Genomic DNA, 21,976 nt, shown 5'->3' with positions numbered 1-21,976 from the left:
TAGTGGTGTCTGGTGAAGAAGAGAATGTGTATTGGGAAGCAAGTAACACAGGGTAGATGCAAGTTGGGGGCCTAACTTCCATTGCAGATGCCATGTAATTTCATGCCCATGGAAATCTCCTCTTTGATGTCTTTACTTAGATTCTATTTTCTAATTGGCAAGTATAAATTTTTTTAAGCACAATATTATGTGGTCATTTTAAGGGGGAAAATAAAGTTTTGTGCTGGGGTCCTTGGGTTCTAGCATTTCAGCTCTGGAGAGGATTGGCACTAGAAAGGTTATCACACCTTAGCTACATGAGCCTGTGATCAATAATTACGTGAAAAGATTTTTCTGGAGGTGGAGATTTTGTTCATAGATATTCATATATAATGAATGTTCTAAGAACAGTTAGGGATAGAGAGATGAAAATAACACTATCCCTGCCCACCTTACCTTATGTTTTAGCTTTTAAACCATAGCAGGAGAATGTAGTTATGAACTAAATGGATAAGAGAAAAAAATCACACTCAACTGAAGGAGCCAGACTGTCACTCCCGAGTCATTCAACACCTAACCCTAACTTCTCCCTTTAACACCCCAAGGTAAGAGAAGGGCAAGAGATGTTCTCCAAGTTTTCTAGGTGATTAGATTGTATTTGACTCATGTATTTAGGGCTAAGAAGAAGCTGGGTACCAGGTGTGCATTTATAATTCTATATGGTCTAAATAGGAATCTACTAAATTGGTTTTGTGCATTTTTTCTTAGCTACAGAGAAAAAGTCTTGTTTCCCGTATTTTACTAAGGTTGTCACTGTATCCATATTGATACAGTTTTTGAAATTAATTGTAAATATTTGTCATTAGGAGAGGTAGAGATTCAGGTCTGGCCAACATTTGTGTTGCCACGACGGCCAGAAGATTCTTTGCAGTCTGTGGCTCTCCCCCACCCCCACCATTAGTCTCAGGTGAGGACACCCCAGCATTAGGGCTGCAGCTTCAGCCCACAGTCTAGCCACACCAGCTGCAAGGACATCTGGGAATGCTGGCTCCGACTTCATCTCAGGAAAGCACAACATGTAGTGGGGGGAACTCCCAGACATGAAAAGTGGACAAAAGAAGTACACAGTCCCAAAGCTGGACAAATGTCCCTACATGAACTGCAGAGAATTTGGGAGCCAGTGTAACCATCTCATTAAGAACCTGGGGCGCCTGGGTGGCGCAGTCGGTTAAGCGTCCGACTTCAGCCAGGTCACGATCTCGCGGTCCGTGAGTTCGAGCCCCGCGTCAGGCTCTGGGCTAATGGCTCAGAGCCTGGAGGCTGTTTCCAATTCTGTGTCTCCCTCTCTCTCTGCCCCTCCCCCATTCATGCTCTGTCTCTCTCTGTCCCAAAAATAAATAAACGTTAAAAAAAAAAAATTTAAAAAAAAAAAAAAAAAAAGAACCATAAAAGTGTGAGGGGCACCTGGGTGGCTCAGTTGGTTAAGCATCTGACACTTGATTTCAGCTCAGGTCATCATCTCACGGTCCATGAGATCGAGCCCCACATTGGGTTCTGTGTGGACAGCGTGGGGTCTGCTTGAGATTCTCTTTCTCTCTCTCTCTCAAAATAAAATAAGCTTTAAGAAAAACAAGATAATAGTGGTGTGGGAAAATTTGACATAGAATTTCACACCTAAACAAATCATAGTTCCAGTTTTCCATTATTTTCACAATTTTTTCTTTAAATACATCACTTGTATTTGTTTGCAAAGCAAACATTTTAGTAGCAATACTTATGGTATAGCCCAAATGTTTTCCTGAAGAAGAACAAATAAACCAAACATCAATTTTTTTTTAATTCAACAGATTGTCCTTTGTAGGAGAAACCAAGATTTTCTCAGACATCCAATGACTCCAAAGAAATGACACATAAACAAACAGAATAATTGTTTAATGCGAAACATTATGTTTGAAAAGCCAAAGACATAAACATGGGATGGGGCTAGCATTATGTCAGCAAACCAATAAAACCATTAATGGGAGAAAGTGTGTGCTAATAAGTCTAAGTAAAGTGTGCTAGTTTGGAAGGCTTCACAATGCCAAACTACAAAAGAAATATTTTAAAGGAAACGATAGAAGAACTAAAATATGGAATGTAACAGCCCAATGTAAATTAAGAGAGAACAGGAAATTGAAGGATAGTACTGTAAAATACAAGAGAACAAAGAATTAGCTTTTCATAAAAATTTGTCAAAGGTTACTATTCTTATTGCGTGGGTGAGAGAAATTGATGATAAGGATGTTCAGGAAATATTTAAAGATGCTCTATTACAGAATGTGATTGTTTTTCTTCTAAATTAGATGTGCATATCTCAATGACCTGGGGGATATATAATTTAAATAACCAAGCCTGAGCTGTACCCTAGACTATTTTAATGAGAATTTCAGATAAAAGAGACAAAGAGACACATGGATTGTCAAAAGAAAAGAAAAAAAAAAAAGCTCCTCAGATGATTCTGATGACTACCCCCTTACGTACAATGAGTCTAAAAACAGTCACTGTAATTTACGAAATAAAATATCAAGAGTCAAGGTCAGTCAGGCAAAAGGAAAGCATAAAAAAGTAGAACATACAAAATTGGTCTGGTAATATGTGAAATGTAATAGGAAGTAATAATAGAACATATATATTAATAGATCATTGATTTTTTTATATATCAGTTATATATACATATATAAAATATATTTGGGAATCCAATCTTCTGAGCTCATGTCTCCAAGGACTATGTATGATGCCTGAGCTCTCCTCAGGTGGTGAAATTTAGTGTTGAAGAGCAAGCTGGCAGGCCTTCACCGCATAAAATGTGCTCTGCTTCAGACCTACATGCACCTGATCAGAGGCCGAGGGGCCCTAGGCTGCTTCTCGGAGGAATGAAGCAGCTGGAAGGGCACACCTGGATGTCCCTCCTGGGTGCTCCCCAAATAAGTGGTGGTTTTCTCTCTTGATTTATTTCTACTTCATTTTTGTAGGTATCCATAATGTGTCTGCTCTTTTCAACAAGGCTGTGGGGTCCCTAAAGGCAGGGCTATCCCTATGGCTTCTAGATCATCAGAGCCTGGTACCCAGTGGGCATTCATGGATATTATTAGGATGAAAAGGGGGAGCAGGGGCCTGGTGGGGCCATGGCCAAGATGCACAGCTCCACCTGACTGGTCATGGCCCACCTCTCTCTTTCCTTTAGATTCATCCAGGTTCCCAGAGGCAGCAGGCCTGATGCCACCTCGCACACACTGTGGCAGGTGACTTTGCCCTGAGTCCTCCCATCCTAGCACTTCTCATGGTGTGCCCTGGTGGGCAGCTCGCTGGAGAAAGCAAGGGCTCTGGGTTAAGCAAGAGAGCTCGGGGTTATAGTACTGAAGAACAAAGCGGTGTTCAGACTCTCTTAGTCTTGCTCTTCTCTCTACAAACTGGATATGCTGCTTAACTAAGGACCGCAGAGGAGAATTGGACCCCTAGAGCTGCTGGACCTGCCCCGTCATGGTGCGTGTCCAGGTGTCTGACCCTGACTGTGTATGAGTGTGCACAGCTCTTGTGAGCACCTGCCTGCCCTCACCTACCTGAGGACTTAGGACCTGAGGCCAGTGCAGCTGCGTGACCTGCCTCCCACAGTGAATGACAGGGCTTATTAGGGAGGCCAGATCCACACCTCATTCCCCAGCAGGTGCAACTGAGAGGAGAGAAGGCCAAGGCCACTGAAAGATGAATTGTGCAGCTAGGAGCATTTGGCTGGCTTCTGCTGCATCCAGGCAATGGTTCTTACTGGCTCCTGGTCATCCTTTGTGCCATAGAGAAGGATTTGGTAAGCCACAATTCTGGGCAGGACCCGAGTCTCCAAGATCAACAGCATAGGCAACACATCCATAAAGGCAGGGACTCCTGGAAACCCGAAATCCTGTAGACTGGTGGCTCTCAATGCTGGTCCCAGAACCAGCAGCATCAGCTTCACCTGGGAACTTCTTAAAATGCAAATCCTCAGGCCCTACCCAAGCACTTCTGAATCAGAACTCCAATGGGACTGTCAATCTATGTTTGTTTTTTTTATTTTTTTTAACGTTTATTTATTTTTGAGAGAGACAGAGACAGAATGCGAGTGGGTTAGGGTCAGAGAGAGAGGGAGACACAGAATCCGAAGCAGGCTCTAGGCTCTGAGCTGTCAGCACAGAGCCTGGTGTGGGGCTCGAACCCACAAACCTTGAGATCATGACCTGAGCTGAAGTCAGATGCTCAACCGACTGAGCCACCCAGGCACCCCTGTCAATCTAAGTTTTAACGAGCCCCACAGGAGATTCTGGTGTGTGCTAGATTTGAAGAACATGGCCCTAGAGCATCCTCTTACTGTGGCCATCAGCTCTTCCAATTCCATCCACCTCCCCAAGTCCTCCACCCTGTTTTTGAAATTGCTCTCATGAAGCTTGTCTTGAGTTTACAAGTAGGGAGCCCCAAGGAGTAGTGCTTGTCCTGTACTGACTTCTATCACCCTGAGCACTTCTCCTTACCAGGGATAGAAGTCCTTTTCTTGCAAATGGAAGACCCACAAAGTAGAGATGGTTTTGTCCTTCGTGCACAGCATCTTTATGCTGCCATAGAGACTGAGCTGGTGGCCACACAACCTGATGCACTTTGTCTGGGTGTCCCTGCCTGACCATAGCGTGTTCATAGTAAACTTTGAACACAGTCATCCCACTGACAAGAACTGGCCCAGAAATCATCCAGTGAAGCCATGCTCAACCTTAGCTGTTTCCGTGAAGTTGAACAGCCTGACCTCAATAAGCTGACATGAATAAGGACCTCACTTACTGTTGTCCATTCTCCCAGGGCTTCCCCTGTGAGCTAGGGATGCCCTGCCTCATGCCTGGCCCACTGCCCAGAAGGCCTGCCCAGGGATGGATACCTGCTCCTCTTCCTGTAGGAGAACTCCTGAGAATTTTAGAAGTAGACTTTAGGGGCACCTGGGTGGCGCAGTCGGTTGGGCGTCCGACTTCAGCCAGGTCATGATCCCGCGGTCCGTGAGTTCGAGCCCCGCGTCAGGCTCTGGGCTGATGGCTCGGAGCCTGGAGCCTGTTTCCGATTCTGTGTCTCCCTCTCTCTCTGCCCCTCCCCCGTTCATGCTCTGTCTCTCTCTGTCCCAAAAATAAATAAACGTTGAAAAAAAAAATTAAAAAAAAAATAAAAAATAAATGGTTTAAAAAAAAAAAAAGAAGTAGACTTTGGAAAACCTTAATCTGGGCTATGGTAGGCTTTCATGGGTCCAGAAATGTGTGAAATTTTAACAACTGTATATGAGGGTGAACAAGTGAATTTTTCTGGACATGCATAAAATTCTCCAAGGGATCTATTGCCCCCAGTAGGCTAAGAACCACTTTCTGTAAGAGCCCCTCAGCAATCTCTGGAAGGTTCCTAAATATAAATGGGGAATCTTAATCCATAATTAAGTATTAAAGGGAAAGAAAAATGGACAAAGAACCTAAAATGGCAATTTATTGACTAAAAAAATACATGACTTGTAAACATGAATAGAATATACATTCCAAAAGTACACAAAGCCCAAGTGTATGGCTCAATAATTACAAAGTCAACAACCCAGAAACTAGCACCAGATGAAGAAACAGAACACTACTAGGCACTCCAGAGCTGTCTGCAAGACCCCTCCCACTCATATATTCCCCTCCTCTACAAAAGGAACAATTATCCTGACTTCCATTGCCATATGTCAATTCTGCCTAGTTTCAGACTATATAAATAGGAACATATATGTTCTCCTTTGTGTCTGGCTTCTTTTGCTAAATATCATCTATATTGTTGCTCATGGTAGTTTATTTTCCTTGTTACATATTATTCCATTGTATCAATATACTATAATTTATTCATGCTTTTGCTGATGGACTTTTGGCTTTTTCCCAGTTTGGACAATGCTGTGAACACTCTTGTACATGTCTTTTTAAAAAAAAATTAAATTTATTTATTTATCTTAGAGAGACAGCAGAGAAGGGGCAGAGAGAGAGGGGGAGAGAGAACCCCAAGCAGGCTCCACACAGTCAGTGCAGAGCCCTACTTGGGGCTCAGTCTCATGAACCAAGAGATCCTGACCTGAGGCAAAATCAAAAGTCAGACGTTTAACAGACTGAGCCACTCAAGTGCCCTGCGGTTGCATTTTGAAGGTAGAGTTAATAGGAATTTCCTGATAGGTTGGATATGGAGGCTAGAAAAAGAGAGGAGACAAGGATGTGTCTGAAGTGTTGGGCCTAATCAACTTCATGGCTAGAACAGTCATCAACTGAGATAAAAAACTGGACGGCCAGTTTGAGAGAGATCATGGGTTTTCCTTGGGCATGTTACATTTGAAATGTCTATTATACATCCAAATAGATATGTGAGGGAGGCAGCTGGGGTTCAAGAAAGAGATCTGAGTCATTGATATAAATATGGGAGTTGTTGGCAAATGATGGTGTATTTTAAAGGTCTAATTAGGAAAGAGAAACTACACTGTAATTTGAACAGGGAAAGTTTACATTAAAACTTACTAGCTACAACAGGGGATTGGAGCAATGGGGTATGGGCTAGTAAGAAGAGAACTCTAAAGAATATTAAGAATAGCAGATTTGAGGAGTAGCTACTACCCTAGGACAGAGATAGAGGGCCCAGGAACAATCCCACTCCTCACCCCCAACCTCCATCTGTGGAGAGCTAGACCTCATTGAAGGGGTATGGCCATGGCCCACTGGTATCAGGGTGGTCCCTATGATGCTGCACCACTGGAACTTGGAAATCCCTCTCCGGGTGCTACGGAAAAGGTAAGTGTCTCAGGGGAGTCACTCCATGACAAAAATGCCAAGAGGTGGAGGAACGTGGAGAAAGAGTGGGGCACTGCTGGCCACCACATACTGGAGGAGCTGGCCCTGGAGAAATGACCCATCTACAGAATCCTGACCAAGGAGCAGAGCAGGACCGGAAAGCTTGCTCCTACAAGGTCTCTCCACTGCCCTCTACTGACAAAACTTAACATATATGCCAGCGTCAAAGGAAAAATGTTTGCGAAGTAGGCAATGAAGAATGAATTTGTAGCCGAGATACATGAACTGATACAGGTGACATATAAAATCACACCACAGAATGAGATCACCTAGGAAATAAGTATAGACGCAAAAGAAGACCAAAGGCTGAGCCCTGTGGGTTGTCTTTAACTTAAGCATGTCAGGTAGGAGTGGAAGAATCTTCAGCAAAGGCTACTGAGAAGGAGCAGCCAAGATTGTTGGTGGTGTGCTGGGCGCAGAGAATCTAATAGAGAATAGGAGAGAAACTGGAGAACATCTTGACAATTCTTTTGTGAAATTTTGCTACAAAGGGGCACGGAGAAAAGGTGTGGTGTCTGTTACAGAAAATGGAACCGAGAGGAGTTTGTTTTGGAAGAGGAGAGAAATAGCTGCATATTTTATAATGATGGGAATGGTCCAGTAAAAACTGATGATGTTTGTCACTTCCCTGAGTCTGTTGGTGCTGGCAAAACCCGGGAATCACAGCACTAAAGAAGTCCGAGAGGGGCTCCTGGGTGGCTCAATCGGTTGGGCGTGGACTTCGGCTCAGGTTGTGATCTCACGGCTTATGAGGTCTAGTCTAGCATCGGCTCTGTGCTGACAGCTCAGAGCCTGGAGCCTGCTAGGATTGGGTGTTCCTCTCTCGCTCTGCCCCTCCCCCGCTTGTACTCTGTCTCTCTCAAGAATAAATAAAACATTAAAAAAAAAAAAAGTCCGAGAAATGGTCAGCCCTTGTTATCTTAAAAAAATTTTTTTTTTAATGTTTTTATTTATTTTTGCGACACAGAGAGACAGAGCATGAGGAGGGGAGGGGCAGAGAGAGACGAGACACCAGAATCTGAAGCAGGATCCAGGATCTAAGCTGTCAGCACAGAGCCCAACGCAGGGCTTGAATTTACGGACTGTGAGATCATAACCTGAGCTGAAGTCGGACGCTTAACCGACTGAGCCACCCAGGCGCCTCCAGCTCTTGTCATCTTTAAGGAAGGGCAGGCAAATATGTCAGAGAGACTCCCAACCGTGGGATATTCCATCAGGCCACGGAGGGACGCGATGCCATTGGCATTTAGAGGGGACGGGTGCCGTGACTCCGGTTGACCAGGACTAAATATATTACTTCGTCTTTCATCCTGCACCAACTGTCAGCACAGCCTCCGGGGATCCCGGGCGAGCGGGATGCATGGGACTCTAAATCCCAGTATTTGCAGTGCGGCGGCTGTCCCCGCCAGACAGGAAGCGCGACGGCGCAGGCGTGGCTTCAGGTTGGATCGCAGCGCGCAGTCGTCTCCTGCCCTCCTCAGCCAATCAGGAGCCTTCCTTCAGGCTTTTCCCAGACTCGCCCTTGCGTCGGTCTCTTTCTTTTGCCTCTCTGTTTCCTGCCGGCGTGTTTAGTCCGCGCGTAGGGCGCATTTCCGTTTCCGGCGCTGTCCATGCGGACTTGAGAAGAAGCAGTTGTGAACCCGGTAACGGCCGCGGGTTAGGGGAAGCGGCGGTGGTGGGGTCCCGGGACCTGAGGTTCTAAGAGCTTTGCTAGTCGCACTTGGCGAGGTCCTTCAGGACAGTCTTTGCCCCCGAAGAGCGCCTCAGGCGCTCAGGTGGAGAGTCACACGTCGTACCTGCCGGAGACTTGCTGCGAGGTCGTTGGGAATGGCTGAATGAATTCGTGCGGAGAGTCGGCACAGGGTGGGGAGGTGACAGGGAGAAGTGAGAAGTTTTTCTTGGCGGGGTAATCCTATCAGGTGGCTCAGACCTGAGCTACATCTGTTGATTCCCAGTTGTGCTTTTCCCATCCTGCTCCGCCTCCCCCCACCACGTCCTGAAAGTGCGAAAAGTGTCAGTACAAGTTCGGGACCAAAACAAAGTAGAGAAGAAAAATAATGCCCCGAAATCACATAGCTGTTTAGTTTCAAAGCGTTCCCTGAACTTGGCTCCCCTCACTCCTGGGTAGTGTTTCTTGACGTTATGCTGGTATATACGTGGACTTTCTGTTTGCGCTGGTGCGTGCCTGTGGGGGAAATCTCTGATCGCCTAAGTGCAGCCTTCTGACTTCGCCCTTACTGCGTGGCATGGAAGATAGTGGTTTGGATTTCCTTTGCTAGTCAGGTAACAGCTGTAGTCCCCTCCTGGCAAAATGCCTCGTACATCATAGGCAGACACAAGTATTTATTGAGCTGAAATTAATTCAGTGCCCTAACTGAGTGAAGAGACTTCGTTTTGTTTTAATTAACCAAGCGCTCAGATTGTATACAGCCTGGTTTCCTTAAACTCACTAAATCTGGTGGTTCTCAATTAATGGGCTATGAATTCCCGGGATGCTCAGAAATCTTTGTAAGGGTTTCTGCAAATCCGTGTGGTCTCCAGGCATCCTCCACAACCAGCCATCACTTACACATGTAGATGTTACTGTTTTTGTTTAAATGTATATACGTGATTATTATAATTTAAAATTTTTACAGTATCAGCAGGTACTAGAAAGTAACACTGCTATCATGTTGGAGGTTCATTAAAATGCTTTAAGTTTTAAAAAGAAAATGTCTTCAAAATACTTTAAGTTTGGAAACCACTTCATTAGTCCAATTGATATTAGGTGCTGAGCTGTCCAGTATGGTAACTACTAGTCACATATGGCTATTTAAATTTAGAATGGAATTAACTAAAATTATATACAATTTCAATGTTTCAGTTTCACTGGATACATTTTAAATTCTCAAAGCCACATGTAGTTAGTGGCCACTGTGAAAGTATAGATATAATGGAGTATTTGCATCATTGAAGAAATGGGCAGTGCTGATATAGACACTTAAGATGAATAAAAAGTAATTTAAGCAGAAGTAACTAACAGATCTAATTCTAGCATAACAGAGAATTGAAATTAGGGATTTCTATCCTTGTGTGAACACATATTTCTTCCTAAAGAAATAAATGAAATTTACTCTTTTTCCTTGGGTGTTGTCTGGATTGTAAAATGCTTCCCCCATCCCTGCCTCATCAATGTAGGTTAGAGTTACTTGTGAATTGGTAAAAAGCCACTATGGAGACTAAGGACCAGAAGAAACACAGAAAGAAAAACAGTGGGCCCAAAGCTGAGAAGAAGAAGAAACGGCATCTGCAGGATCTCCAAATTGGAGATGAGGAAGATGCCCGGAAGAGAAACCCCAAAGCCTTTGCAGTACAGTCTGCTGTGCGGATGGCTCGATCCTTTCACAGGTATGTTTAGCTGGGGCCTAGCTGTTTTTCCATTTATCCTTTTTATTCTTATTTATTTTTAAGGTTTTATTCATATTGAGAGAGACAGAGACAGCACAAGTGAGGGAGGGGCAGAGAGAGAAAGAGGAGAGAGAGGGGGAGGGAGAGAGAGAGAGAGAGAGAGAGAGAGAGAGAGAGAGAGAATTCCAAGCTGGCCCCACACTGCCAGGGCAGAGCCTGATGTGGGGCTCGAACCCACAAAGCTGTGAGATCATGACCTGAGCCGAAACCAAGAGTTGGACACTTAACCGACTGAGCCACCAAGGCGCCTCCCCAGATGATGCTTGGATTCCTGAGTCTGTAACAACTTTGAAGGACATGAAGATACATGTGATATTCCTTTTACTAAAATGGGAACATGTAGTCTTCCCTGTGGAAGCCACTTTGCCTCCAGTATCAACCTGTTGATTGGCTTTTTTTTTGCCAAGAGAAAAGCTTCTGAGTTTTTCTTTATAGAATTTGTTTGTTCTGTAGTAATAGGTGTGCTTGTGTTTTTTTCTGAATTTGTTTCATATAACTCATAGTAATAAGTAGCTTTATTTAATGAGTCCTTATTATATGGGAGGCAGTGTACTTTAAACATTGCTGAATTAAATTCTCCTTATAGGAGAGCCAAATTTAACTTGAAAGCCTCTGCTGCTATTCATTGTGATCTTCTGCCTGCATGTTTACCTTTTTTTTTTTTAAACTATTACAGTCACCTAATAAAACAATTAGATTTAAGTTGTGTGTAGTTTTCAGTACTTTGTATTGTCAAAGTCAGTTTGTTATGTATTTACTGAAGGGGTCATTTGGATTGGGCCTAGAAGTTAACCAATTAGTTGTATCCATGTTGTCTGTTCTGCTGTCTTTTTAAAAATCTTTATTTATAAGGATGATGTCCTTCATATTTTGGAAGTGGATTTACTTTTTTTTTTCTTCTTGTTACAAATAGGACTCAGGATTTGAAGACCAAAAAGCATCACATTCCAGTGGTTGATCGAACTCCATTAGAGCCCCCACCAATAGTGGTAGTGGTGATGGGGCCTCCAAAAGTTGGAAAGAGCACTTTGATCCAGTGCCTAATTCGGAACTTCACTAGGCAGAAACTGACAGAGATCAGAGGCCCTGTTACGATCGTGTCAGGTAGGAGCGTGCTACCCCAGGCTGATATGGCATATGTTGTCTGAGGGACAGGCTTGGCTTTGTTGAACATTTCTAAATGTTAAAGTAATAATGTCACTTCATATTACCTCTCTTGTGCTGAGTTGGCTGTAGCTTCAGAAAAGGATAGATTCCCAAAAATAATAATGATGTAGATGTATACCCTATTCTCACTGCTACATGGATTTGCTATCTATGAAAGGTTTGGCAGGCCTGGGCACCCTGGGTTGGTCCTGGTGACCACCTTCTTTTAACAGGGAGTGAGTATCTCTAGTATGTCAGGCATACCTTCTCGCCCTTATGAAGACACATTGTTATGGAAGTGAGGGAGTTTTCCTCTCTTTTTCTGTGAGAATCTGCCTGCTCTGGGAGATGGTGACATTTCTGGTTGAGGGAAAGTGAAACAAATTCCCAAAATGTCAATGGAAGAATCTAAGATTTCTTTGTTGTTGGTGGTGTTGGTGTTTTAAAGATTTTATTTTTAAGTAATCTCTTTACCCAACATGGGGCTCAAACTCACAACCCTGAGATCAAGAGTCGCACACTCCACCTACTGAGCCAGCTAGGTGCTTCTGAAATTCTTACTGTAGCAGTAATGTAGTTGGATTGAGACTTTTCTTTATCTTAAAGGCATTTCTATCATTTTAACTGATTTTGTTTTCTTTCTTTCTGTTTTTTTTTTTTGTTTGTTTTGTTTTGTTTTTTTAAGTAAACTCTACCCCCATTGTGGGGCTTGAACTCATGACTCTGAGATCAAGAGTTGCATGCTCTGGCTAAATCAGCTAGGTGCCCCATTTTTTTTTTTTTTTTTAATTTTTTTTCTTTTTGAGAGAGAAAGAGGGCACAAGTGAGTGAGGTACAGAGAGAGAGAGAGAGAGGCAGGGGGAGAGAACCCCACAAGGGATAGTGAGAGAGAGGAGCAGGGCTCACCCAGAGCGGGGCTCATGTTCACTAGAAGTGGGGTTCGAGCTCACCTGAAGCAAGGCTCAAACTCACCTGAAGCTGGGCTTGTGCTCATCCGATGTGGGGCTCGTGCTCACCTACAGCAGGGCTTCAACTCACAAACTGTGAGGTCATGACCTGAGCTGAAATCAGATGCTTCATAATTGAGCCACCCAGACGCCCTAATTTTTTTTTTAAGTAATCTCTAACTCCAACTTGGGGCTCAAACTCCTGACTCCGAGATCAAGAGTAGCAGACTGATTTCTTTTAATTTAGAAATAATGATTGTTCCATGAAGATTCTGTTACATTAGGTTTGAGGATGTTTTTAGCTATAGTGAGAACATGGGAAACTTTGATAAAGAACGAAATGTTGGCCTGCTGCTGAACAGCAGGATCATGGTCAGCATGAAGCTTTCTTGTCTGTCCATTCCAGTCAGAATTTTCCCTATTTGAGCACTTTATTCTTATACATAGACTTTTGGTATTATTTATAATTAAAGAATATAGATAGCAAGAAAACGAAGGTGGCATTTATTAGTTTTCTCTCATAAAATTGAACTTCTCGCATACTTTCTGTAAGTGTGTATGGTGCTTTACTGGATACAATTTAAAATAGTCATTAGCGTTAATAGCTACATTTTTCCAAGATTTTTTTAGAAGGAAACTTTTTGTCTTTTATAGGTAAAAAGCGCAGACTTACCATCATTGAATGTGGGTGTGACATTAATATGATGATTGATCTGGCTAAAGTGGCAGATTTGGTAAGTCAGTAGGGACAGTCTGAATTTCTGAGGAGGACTTAACAACAGTGTGGTAGATTATTTTATATCTTATGTTGAAGGAAAGAAAGGCTTATGATTATTAAAGGAATGATGAGTCTAATCAGGGATACCATAGATGTGTTTGAATTGATGATGATGATATTGTTATAATAAAAATGGAATATGCACATTGAAATGTATTCTCAAATCTAAAAGCAAATTACAGAGAAAACATTTAATGATCATTGCTAATTAAGATATACAGATAGACATACTGGCATACAAATATATAATAGTAAATACTATTTCTTGGACTCTTATGAGGCACTGTGCTAACACCTTTCTGGAAATTTAGCTCATCTAATCCCCCAGTATGCCCTGGAGGTAAGTAGGTATTTTCTCTAGTTTACATAAGATGAAATGGAGGTCCTAGAAGTTAAGTAGTTTGTCTGAGGATGGGGACTCTGCTCTTGATGGTGCCAGGACCTTTGTTCTTTTTTCTTTTTAGTTTTTTTTTTTTTTAATTTATTTATTTATTTTGAGAGAGGGAGAGAGAGCGCGCACGCACAAGTGAGTTGGGAGTGGGGCAGAGAGAGAGGGAGAGAGAGAATCCTAAGCAGGCTCTGCACTGTCAGCACAGAGCCCGACACAGGGCTCGAAACCACAAACCATGAGATCATGACCTGAGCTGAAATCAAGAGTCAGATGCTTAATTGACTGAGCCACCCAGGTGCCCCCAGAACCTCCATTCTTAATGATTATGACAAAATAAGTACATGAGTTGCCTTGGAGAAGTTGTCAGAATTTATAATAAAAAATCTAGATAGTATGCAGCATATGGAAATTGTGTAGCTTTGATTACATTTAGTGGTAATGTTCATTAACTTTTTTTTTAAGATAACTTATTTATTTTGAGAGAGAGAGAGAGCAAGCATGAGCAGGGGAAGGGCAGAGAGAGACAGAGAGAGAGAGAGAGAGAGAGAGAGAGAGAGACAGAGAATCCCAAGCAGGCTCTGAGCTGTCAGTGCAGAGCCCGATGCAGGGCTTGAACCCACGAACCGTGAAATCATGACTTGAGCTGAAATCCAGAGTTGGACGCTTAACCAAGTGTTCCTAGTTACATTTTAAATTAACAAAAATAAATCCAATTTAAAAAAATGTAAGGCTGTATTGATTAGGAAGATTGGAGTAACAGAGGCCTCTTTTTGTTTGTTTTTGGTTCAACAATTTCTGGAAAGCTACTTGGTGACCAAGAGCTATAGATTTTATCCTGTGGCCTAGGAAGTCTTCTAAAATAGAAAATAAAAAGTAATTTAATGTGAATGTTATAGCTGTGCCATTATAATATCAGAAAACTAAATCCATTCAAATTTTGAATGCTACTATTAATATAATGCTACTATTAATAAAAGTAAGTGTTATTGTCGGTAAAAAATAGTATAAACATATTAAATCTTGTGTTTTTGAAATGATTAAAGTAGATTCGCATATAAGTCATTGTTTTTTGTTTGTTTTTTTTCCATTGGTTTGTTTTTCGTGTAAAATATACCAAATCCCTAAGTACAAAAAGCATACACATATTAAGAAAGATATTTTTCATATACATCTTTTTTTAAGATCTAGGAACCCATGTATTTGGTAAATATTCAAACTATACTACAGGGTACAATGCGTGTTTTTCCTGCTCTGACCCCTGGTCTCTCAGTTTCCCTCAAAGCAGCATTCTTCTAGATATGTATAGAAATATACATGGAACCCTTTTAAAGCACACACTGTTTATTATATACACTGTTCTGTACTTTGCTTTTTTTCATTTAATGTGTCTTAAAGGTATGTAAGTACTATAGCTCAACTTCATTCTTTTTAAGTATTTCGTTGTATGTACCATAATTTATTTAACTTGTCTTATGTTGATCGCTCTGCTCTGGGTTGTCTGTCATAAAGCCTCCTAAGTCCCGGCAAAGGCACATACAGTACATGGATTTATGTGTATGTGCACGTGTGTGCATTGAAGGAATAATACAGGCTTCATTTATCTTTAGTTGACAAGATTGTCCGCTAAAGGACTGTTTGCTACCTATTCTTGTGATTCGACAACGAACCACTTGCCCCTTGGCACACTATGGTGTCAGATGGGGTGTGGTGATACTCTACTGCAAGCTCACTCACCTTCAGCCTGGTCCAGTGGCGAGGAAGAACTGCACCAGCTTGGCCTGCGGTCTGCAGTGGCGTCTGCATTTTCTCGTAGTGCTTGGTGCCCCACCTTCCTGTATTTTGTGCTTTAGGATTATGACTGTTCCTTAATTTAACCAAAGATAAGTTTTTCTGGTTTTGTGTGTAAGGTTTTTTGAATTAGCTACAAAAAGATGAGAACAGAGATGTCTTTAATATGTTGTTAAAACTGGAAGTTTCTTACTTCTAGAAGAATCAACTCTGAAGTTATTTTGCATGTTTGAAGAGTCAAATTTTTATTATTATTTTTTTAATGTATATTTGTTTTTAAGAGAGAGAGAGCCAGCAGGGGAGGGGCAGAGACTAAGGGAGACAGAGGATCCCAAGCAGGCTCCACACTGCCAGTACAGAGCCCAACATGGGGCTCGAACTCACAAACTGTAAGATCATGACCTGAGCCAAAATCAAGAGTCAGGTACTTAACTGACTGAGCCACCCAGGTGCCCCAGAAGCGTCAAAATTTTAAAGATTGTCTTACATGCTTCTATTTTCTTAGCATTCATAACTTTACTATTTTCGGATTAATTCTAAACTGGAATCTTTTTTTAGTGTCTGAGCAATTGCATGTTACAAATTAACATAGAAGAGTTTTCCTACTGTATATCTCCCAGCAACTTTTTTTTTTCCTCTGTTAGGAGACTGAAACAAAAATGTTTAATTTTCTTATATTTTTGCTATTTTTCATTGATTACCACTTTGTCCCATTTTCTGGATGTCAGAGATCTGTTATTTGGTTTTCCTGTTAGAGACCTGTTATTTGGCTTAAAAATACCTTACACAAAACTTTATTTCTTGAAGTGAGGACTTTTCCAGGTGAGGGGCAAGTTAGACGTAGCTTTTTCTGAGTTATTTCTAATCTATCCAAATTCTTGAAGTGGAAATTTATATTGTGGTGGTTATTGCCTCATGGTTGCCTTTTGGGGAATGTCAGAGGGTAGTATTTTCTCTGTCATGTTGATCCCTAAGTAATGCTTTGATTTAGTCTAGAATAGGAGTTGGCAAACTTTTTCTGTAAAGGGCCAGATGGTAAATATCTTAAGCTTTGCGGGTCATACTTTCTCTTACAACTACTTACTTTGTAGTTGGAGTGCAGACACAGGGGTAGACAATACATAAATACATTAATGTGGCTGTGTTCCAATAAAACTTTAGTTATAAAATAGGTCATGGCTCAGATTTCGTCCACGGACCATAGTTTGCTTATGGTCTATTTTGGGTAGTTTCCTTGAGTAATTGTGTTTTCTGTTTTTAGGTTCTGATGCTTATAGATGCCAGCTTTGGTTTTGAAATGGAAACATTTGAGTTTCTAAACATCTGTCAAGTACATGGCTTTCCTAAAATTATGGGCGTTCTCACTCACTTAGATTCCTTTAAGTATAATAAACAACTGAAGAAGACAAAGAAGCGATTAAAACACCGGTTCTGGACAGAAGTTTACCCGGTAGGAAGAGGATTAGTTTTTGAATACTAACACTATAATCTTAAAAAAAAAAAATAGGAGGAGTGGGAGAGCTTAACAAACATCCCTTCAGGATTCACCTTTGGAATTTCCTTTATATATCTTTTCTTATATATCAATTTTTTCTCAAAATAGTCTGTATTTCAGATCTTTTGGTGTATCTCTTTTACTCTGTAGCCCCCCAGCACCAGGCAGTATCTGGCTCTAAGTATTTTACATTTGTGATTGTTTAAAAGAGTTTGTCAGAAGTTTCTCCTAATTATAGGACCAGCAACTACAGTGCATACATATCGCCACTCCACCCTCCCCTGCATACTGCTGTGGCTCAGCGTCATAGAATTTTTCATGTGTCTAGGAGCCTCACTGCCCTCTCCATGCAATACTCCAGACACCACTGCTTGGCTGGAGAGCAGTCTTGAAGCTAAATGTATTTGCAGTTCTGACTGTACTAAGCCTTAACAAGATGAGTCCTGAAAGAGATGGAGAAGTTCAGGAAACATTGAGAAGTGGCATGCCAGAAGTCTCCCTTAGGATTGTGTCTTATTTACACATCTTTATTTTGATGTAGTATTGACAAGAATTTAATTGAAATTTAATTTTTGGCTTTTTTAATGTTTAGGGTGCTAAGCTGTTCTACCTTTCTGGGATGGTACATGGAGAATATCAAAACCAAGAAATTCACAATCTGGGCCGTTTTATTACAGTTATGAAGTTTAGGCCTCTTACGTGGCAGACCTCTCATCCCTATATCTTGGCAGACAGGTAAAAACTGCATGTGAAGTTTTTCTTCCTGGCCCATATATTTCAAAGCTACAAAGGTTAGAAAAAGAGCGGTAATAGAGCTTACTTTGTGCTTATTTTTTAATAGTAAGGGGGCATTGTAGTTGGTGGAAGAGCTCTACTTCTTTGTATCATTACCTAAAAGGTGCTGTGGCTTCAGGAGTAAAGTATGAAACATTTAGAAAAATGTGAGGATTTTGGAGCATTTAAGGCTATAAGATGTGGTCCTATCCTGCTTTTTGAACCTTAATTTTCAGTGATAACTGTCTTTGAATCATTGTGCTCCAGTCACCCAGATGTGTCCTGTGCTTTCTTTCCTTTATACCTTTTTTCAAATTGTCTTCTCAGCCTGGAATCCCTTTTCTCTACTTGCCAGAATTCAAGGCATACCAAAAAACTCAGGTTAAAGCTTAATCTTCTTCCATGAAGGGGTTTTCTGGATATGTTCTAATCTCTTCTTGACCCCTGTTGCACATTATTTCCCATTTCTGGTGTCTTATTCACAGAACATATATCACATAAAGCCTAAGAGCAATACAATCATTTGTTTGCTTCTTTTCCTCTGGTAGATGGTGAACTGTGCTTCATTTTTTCTGTATTTTCTATAATTTTCTAAACAATATGTTTAGTGAACTAGTGAATTTGATCCATCTTTGACATGTGAAGGGAGGTACAAGAACTTTGACATTTATTTCTGCTATATGATTGGGTTTTATTTTTCTAGGATGGAAGATTTGACAAACCCAGAAGATATTCGAAAAAATATCAAGTGTGACCGAAAAGTATCTCTTTATGGTTATTTAAGAGGAGCACACTTGAAAAGTAAAAGCCAAATTCACATGCCAGGTATCGTTTTGTTATAAAATATACCTTATTTGTAGAACCATTAGGATGGCTTGCTTCATTTCTCAGGAAAGCTGAAAAATGGCCAAGCAAGATAGAGCTACATTGCTAGAAGTTTTAAGACTAACCTGACTCTGCCTCAGCTCACTCACAAAGGTGATGAGTTGACCAAATCCCTCTGCTCTGATGGTGTCAGCTAGCTAGAGAGGCACAGGACCAGTGTCAGATGATACCCTTGTGGTTGAAGCCTTCCAACTGTGGGCCATTTTTGCCAACAGTTGATACGCCTATAGCTGAAGCCGTCTTTCTGTGTCTGTCTTCCAGGTGTAGGAGATTTTGCTGTGAGTGACGTCAGTTTCCTCCCAGACCCCTGTGCGCTTCCTGAACAACAAAAGAAGCGCTGTTTAAATGAGAAAGAGAAGTTGGTTTATGCGCCGCTGTCTGGAGTTGGTGGTGTGCTGTATGACAAAGATGCGGTCTATGTTGATCTTGGCGGCAGCCATGGCTTCCAGGAATCGGTGAGAGGAAAGTCACAGGAAGTGATGTAGTCAGCTTTTACATACTGAAGCTTTTTTATCTCTATTGGTAATTACGGTAAAAACCACACTGCGTATTGTAAATATACAGATGATGTAGTTTTACCAAGGAGAAACTAAAAGTCATGTCCTCCATTCTGTTGCCAGTACACACAGGGGATCCTAGGTCTTCTAGTGTGAACATTGCATGCGGTTTGTACTTGTACTTCCTGTCTCTCTCTATACAAGCATACCTCATTTTATTGTGCTTTGCTTTATTGCATTTTGCCAAAAATTTGCCTTTTTTACAAATTGAAGGTTTGTGGCAACCCTGTTTCGAACAAGTCTGTTGGTGCCATTTTTTCCAACAGCATTTGCTCACTTTGTGTCTCTGTGTCACATTATGGCAATTCTAACGATTGTTTTCAGTATGTTTGTTACAGTGATCTGTGATAAGTGATTATCGCTTACTGAAAGCTCAAATAATGATTAGCGTTTTTTAGCAATAAAGTATTTTTAATTAAAGTATGCACATTGCTTTTTTAGACATAATACTATTGCACACTTAATAGACTACAGTATAGTTAGTATAAACATTAACTCTTATATGCACTGGAAAACCAAAAAATTCATTTGACTCATTTTATTGTGGTAGTTTAGAACTGTACCCACAGTATCTCTGGAGGATGCCTGCACAATATCAGTATGTTTTTTAGCTCTCTTTGGTCTTTCTCTTTTTTTATTTTTCTCTCTAAACATATATTTATTTATCTAGATTATATTATGTATATTTAGATTATTACATGTCAATACCATGTATTTGTGTACATATATGGTCTTTGTGTGTAGGGGTGTCTGTGAGACAGAGAGAAGTAATATTATATGGGCTTCAACTTTAAATGCTTTTGCAACTTTAGGGGGGCACCAAAGAATATGTGATTCCATTGTTCCCTGTTAGTATTTGTAGAGCTGCTTTGGTCTTTTTTTAGAGCTGTGTGATATTTTGCTGTATGGATAAACCTTGTTTATTGAACCAACCCTTGGCAGTCTGTGGCGGGGGGCGGGGGGCCACCCCTAGATTCCCTTGGTTTGAACATTGCCTCACTTAGTACCCTCGATTATGCAGTTTTGCTTATTGGGAGGGATCTTTTTATGCAGTAAATTCCTTGAGATGAAAATTTTGGATCAAAAGACAGAATTTTTTTTAATGGACTCCAGATTTTCATTTCTTTATTCTGCAGAGGGGTTTTATTGGGCCAGAATAAATATTTTCTGTAGCATTGGCACTTACGGTTTGTGTAGCTAAGTATTTAGGTTATCAGGTTGTATATGCCATGAACTGGGAAAGGTTTAATGAAGACAGAGGTCAATTTTAGACTTGGTTATAAGAATTTTATTTATTTTCTATCTTTTTATTTATTTTTGAGGCAGTAAGAAATGATTTTAGGAACTATGTTTAGGATAATTTTGAGAAACTGATTGAAACCAGTGTGTCTCTCTTCAGAATCCTTGTGTATTCCTCACTTTCCCTTTCTTGGTGGCCTTGACAGGACGAGGTGAGGCCCACCCATGAACTGGTACAGAGCCTCATTTCCACCCATTCCACTATTGATGCCAAGATGGCTTCAAGTAGAGTGACACTTTTTTCTGATTCTAAACCACTGGGATCTGAGGATATAGATAATCAAGGGTAAGTTTACCATTTTCCTGTTTTTCATAAAAAATATGTTACCTATAATTATAAGATTATATCACCCATAATTCTGCCATCAATATACATTTTGGTGGGATGCATTCCAAGCTGGTTTTGTTTTGTTTGCTCTGCTTTATATGTACATATGTTTCTGAGGGCTTTTCAGTTATGTGACATTACGTGGAGGTATTCTTGAAATATTATACAAGATTCAGTTTTTAGCAGACCCAGAATACTCCTCAGATGTCACAAAATGTTTTCTGTAGGTTGCTTTTGGTTTCTTAGGAGACCTGAGGCCACTTGGCTTTCTCTTAGTGGCCAAATGCTAGTACAGGCAGAGTAAGGAAGCTCGTTCAGGTGGCTGTTGAGAAGCTACATATCTTGTCTCTAAAAGTTTTCTTTAAATTGTTTTATATTATCTTCTGGGTCAGTATCCACTAATATCTAGCTTATGTGAATTATTTTCAGTCTGGGTTGGGAATTTGTATATCTTACACATAGTGAATGTTCTGGTTTTATTGTAGTGATTTATGTATGACTCCCAATAAAAAATCAGTCTGAAAATGATTGAAATTATCTAGGTTAGAATTTATTATAAATGTGTGCAAACAAAGGAAAATTTTTTGGAAACATTCATCTGCTCTAACTAGCAGATGGTATAGCATGGTAGGTAAGTACAATATTCTTCGTATGTTATTCTTTTTACATTCGTTAGCTGTCATTCTTTAACAGGAAGCTCTTACACCTTTTTATTTAATAACACTGTTGACTAATTGACTTTTTAAAAAATTCCATTTGTCATCATCCCATTGCTATCATTCTTTTTTCATGCCTATATGGTCCCTTCAGTCTGTCTCCTGTCCTTTTGGCACTTCCCTGTTAGCCTTTGAGCACTGCTTTTGACACAATAGGATGTGTTCCAGGCTTACTTTGTACTTTCCTTGCCTTGGATCTGGAGTCAGTCATTTAAGGACCATCTATTTTGAGCTTGAAAATGGTCAGTCTTGGGATGCCTGAATGGCTCAGTTGGGTAAGTGTCTGACTTCGGCTCAGGTCATGATCTCATGGTTCTGTGAGTTTGAACCCCGCATTGGGCTCTGTGCTGGTGGCTCAGAGCCTAGAGCCTGCTTCAGGTTCTGTGTGTCCTTCTCTCTCTTCCCTTCTACTACTCATGCTCTTTTCTCTCTCAAAAATAACACTTTTTTTTACTTAAAAAAAAAAGATCAGTCTTCTAAAAGATTGATTAAACAGTCACTTCCCTTTGGAGCACTTTTTCCCTAATGCCAGAATTTTTGTTTTTGAAGTTTA

The 21,976-nt window shown here is 40.9% G+C and overlaps 1 protein-coding gene across 3 annotated transcripts in view; it reads left to right on the top strand.

The window, feature by feature from the left end:
• Window positions 1-8,388: 8,388 nt before the first annotated feature.
• Window positions 8,389-21,976, top strand: part of BMS1 (BMS1 ribosome biogenesis factor) — a 46,637-nt gene continuing 33,049 nt past the window's right edge. For 2 of the 3 annotated variants that reach the window (XM_043596939.1, XM_043596937.1), the window contains exons 1-9: window positions 8,389-8,515; window positions 10,050-10,259; window positions 11,233-11,423; window positions 13,067-13,146; window positions 16,631-16,819; window positions 17,457-17,599; window positions 18,342-18,463; window positions 18,785-18,978; window positions 20,526-20,665. In XM_043596939.1, the coding sequence (XP_043452874.1) occupies window positions 10,084-10,259; window positions 11,233-11,423; window positions 13,067-13,146; window positions 16,631-16,819; window positions 17,457-17,599; window positions 18,342-18,463; window positions 18,785-18,978; window positions 20,526-20,665 (1,235 nt within the window). In that variant the 5' untranslated portion in view covers window positions 8,389-8,515; window positions 10,050-10,083. Of the gene's footprint in view, window positions 9,156-10,049; window positions 10,260-11,232; window positions 11,424-13,066; window positions 13,147-16,630; window positions 16,820-17,456; window positions 17,600-18,341; window positions 18,464-18,784; window positions 18,979-20,525; window positions 20,666-21,976 lie in introns of all 3 variants that reach the window. The other variant, XM_043596938.1, reaches the window with a different exon arrangement.

The sequence above is a fragment of the Prionailurus bengalensis genome, chromosome D2, assembly GCF_016509475.1.
Source record: "Prionailurus bengalensis isolate Pbe53 chromosome D2, Fcat_Pben_1.1_paternal_pri, whole genome shotgun sequence".
Taxonomy (NCBI): Eukaryota; Metazoa; Chordata; class Mammalia; order Carnivora; family Felidae; genus Prionailurus; species Prionailurus bengalensis.
Note: the sequence above shows the minus strand (reverse complement) of the source record. Positions and strands in the feature narration are given on the sequence as shown.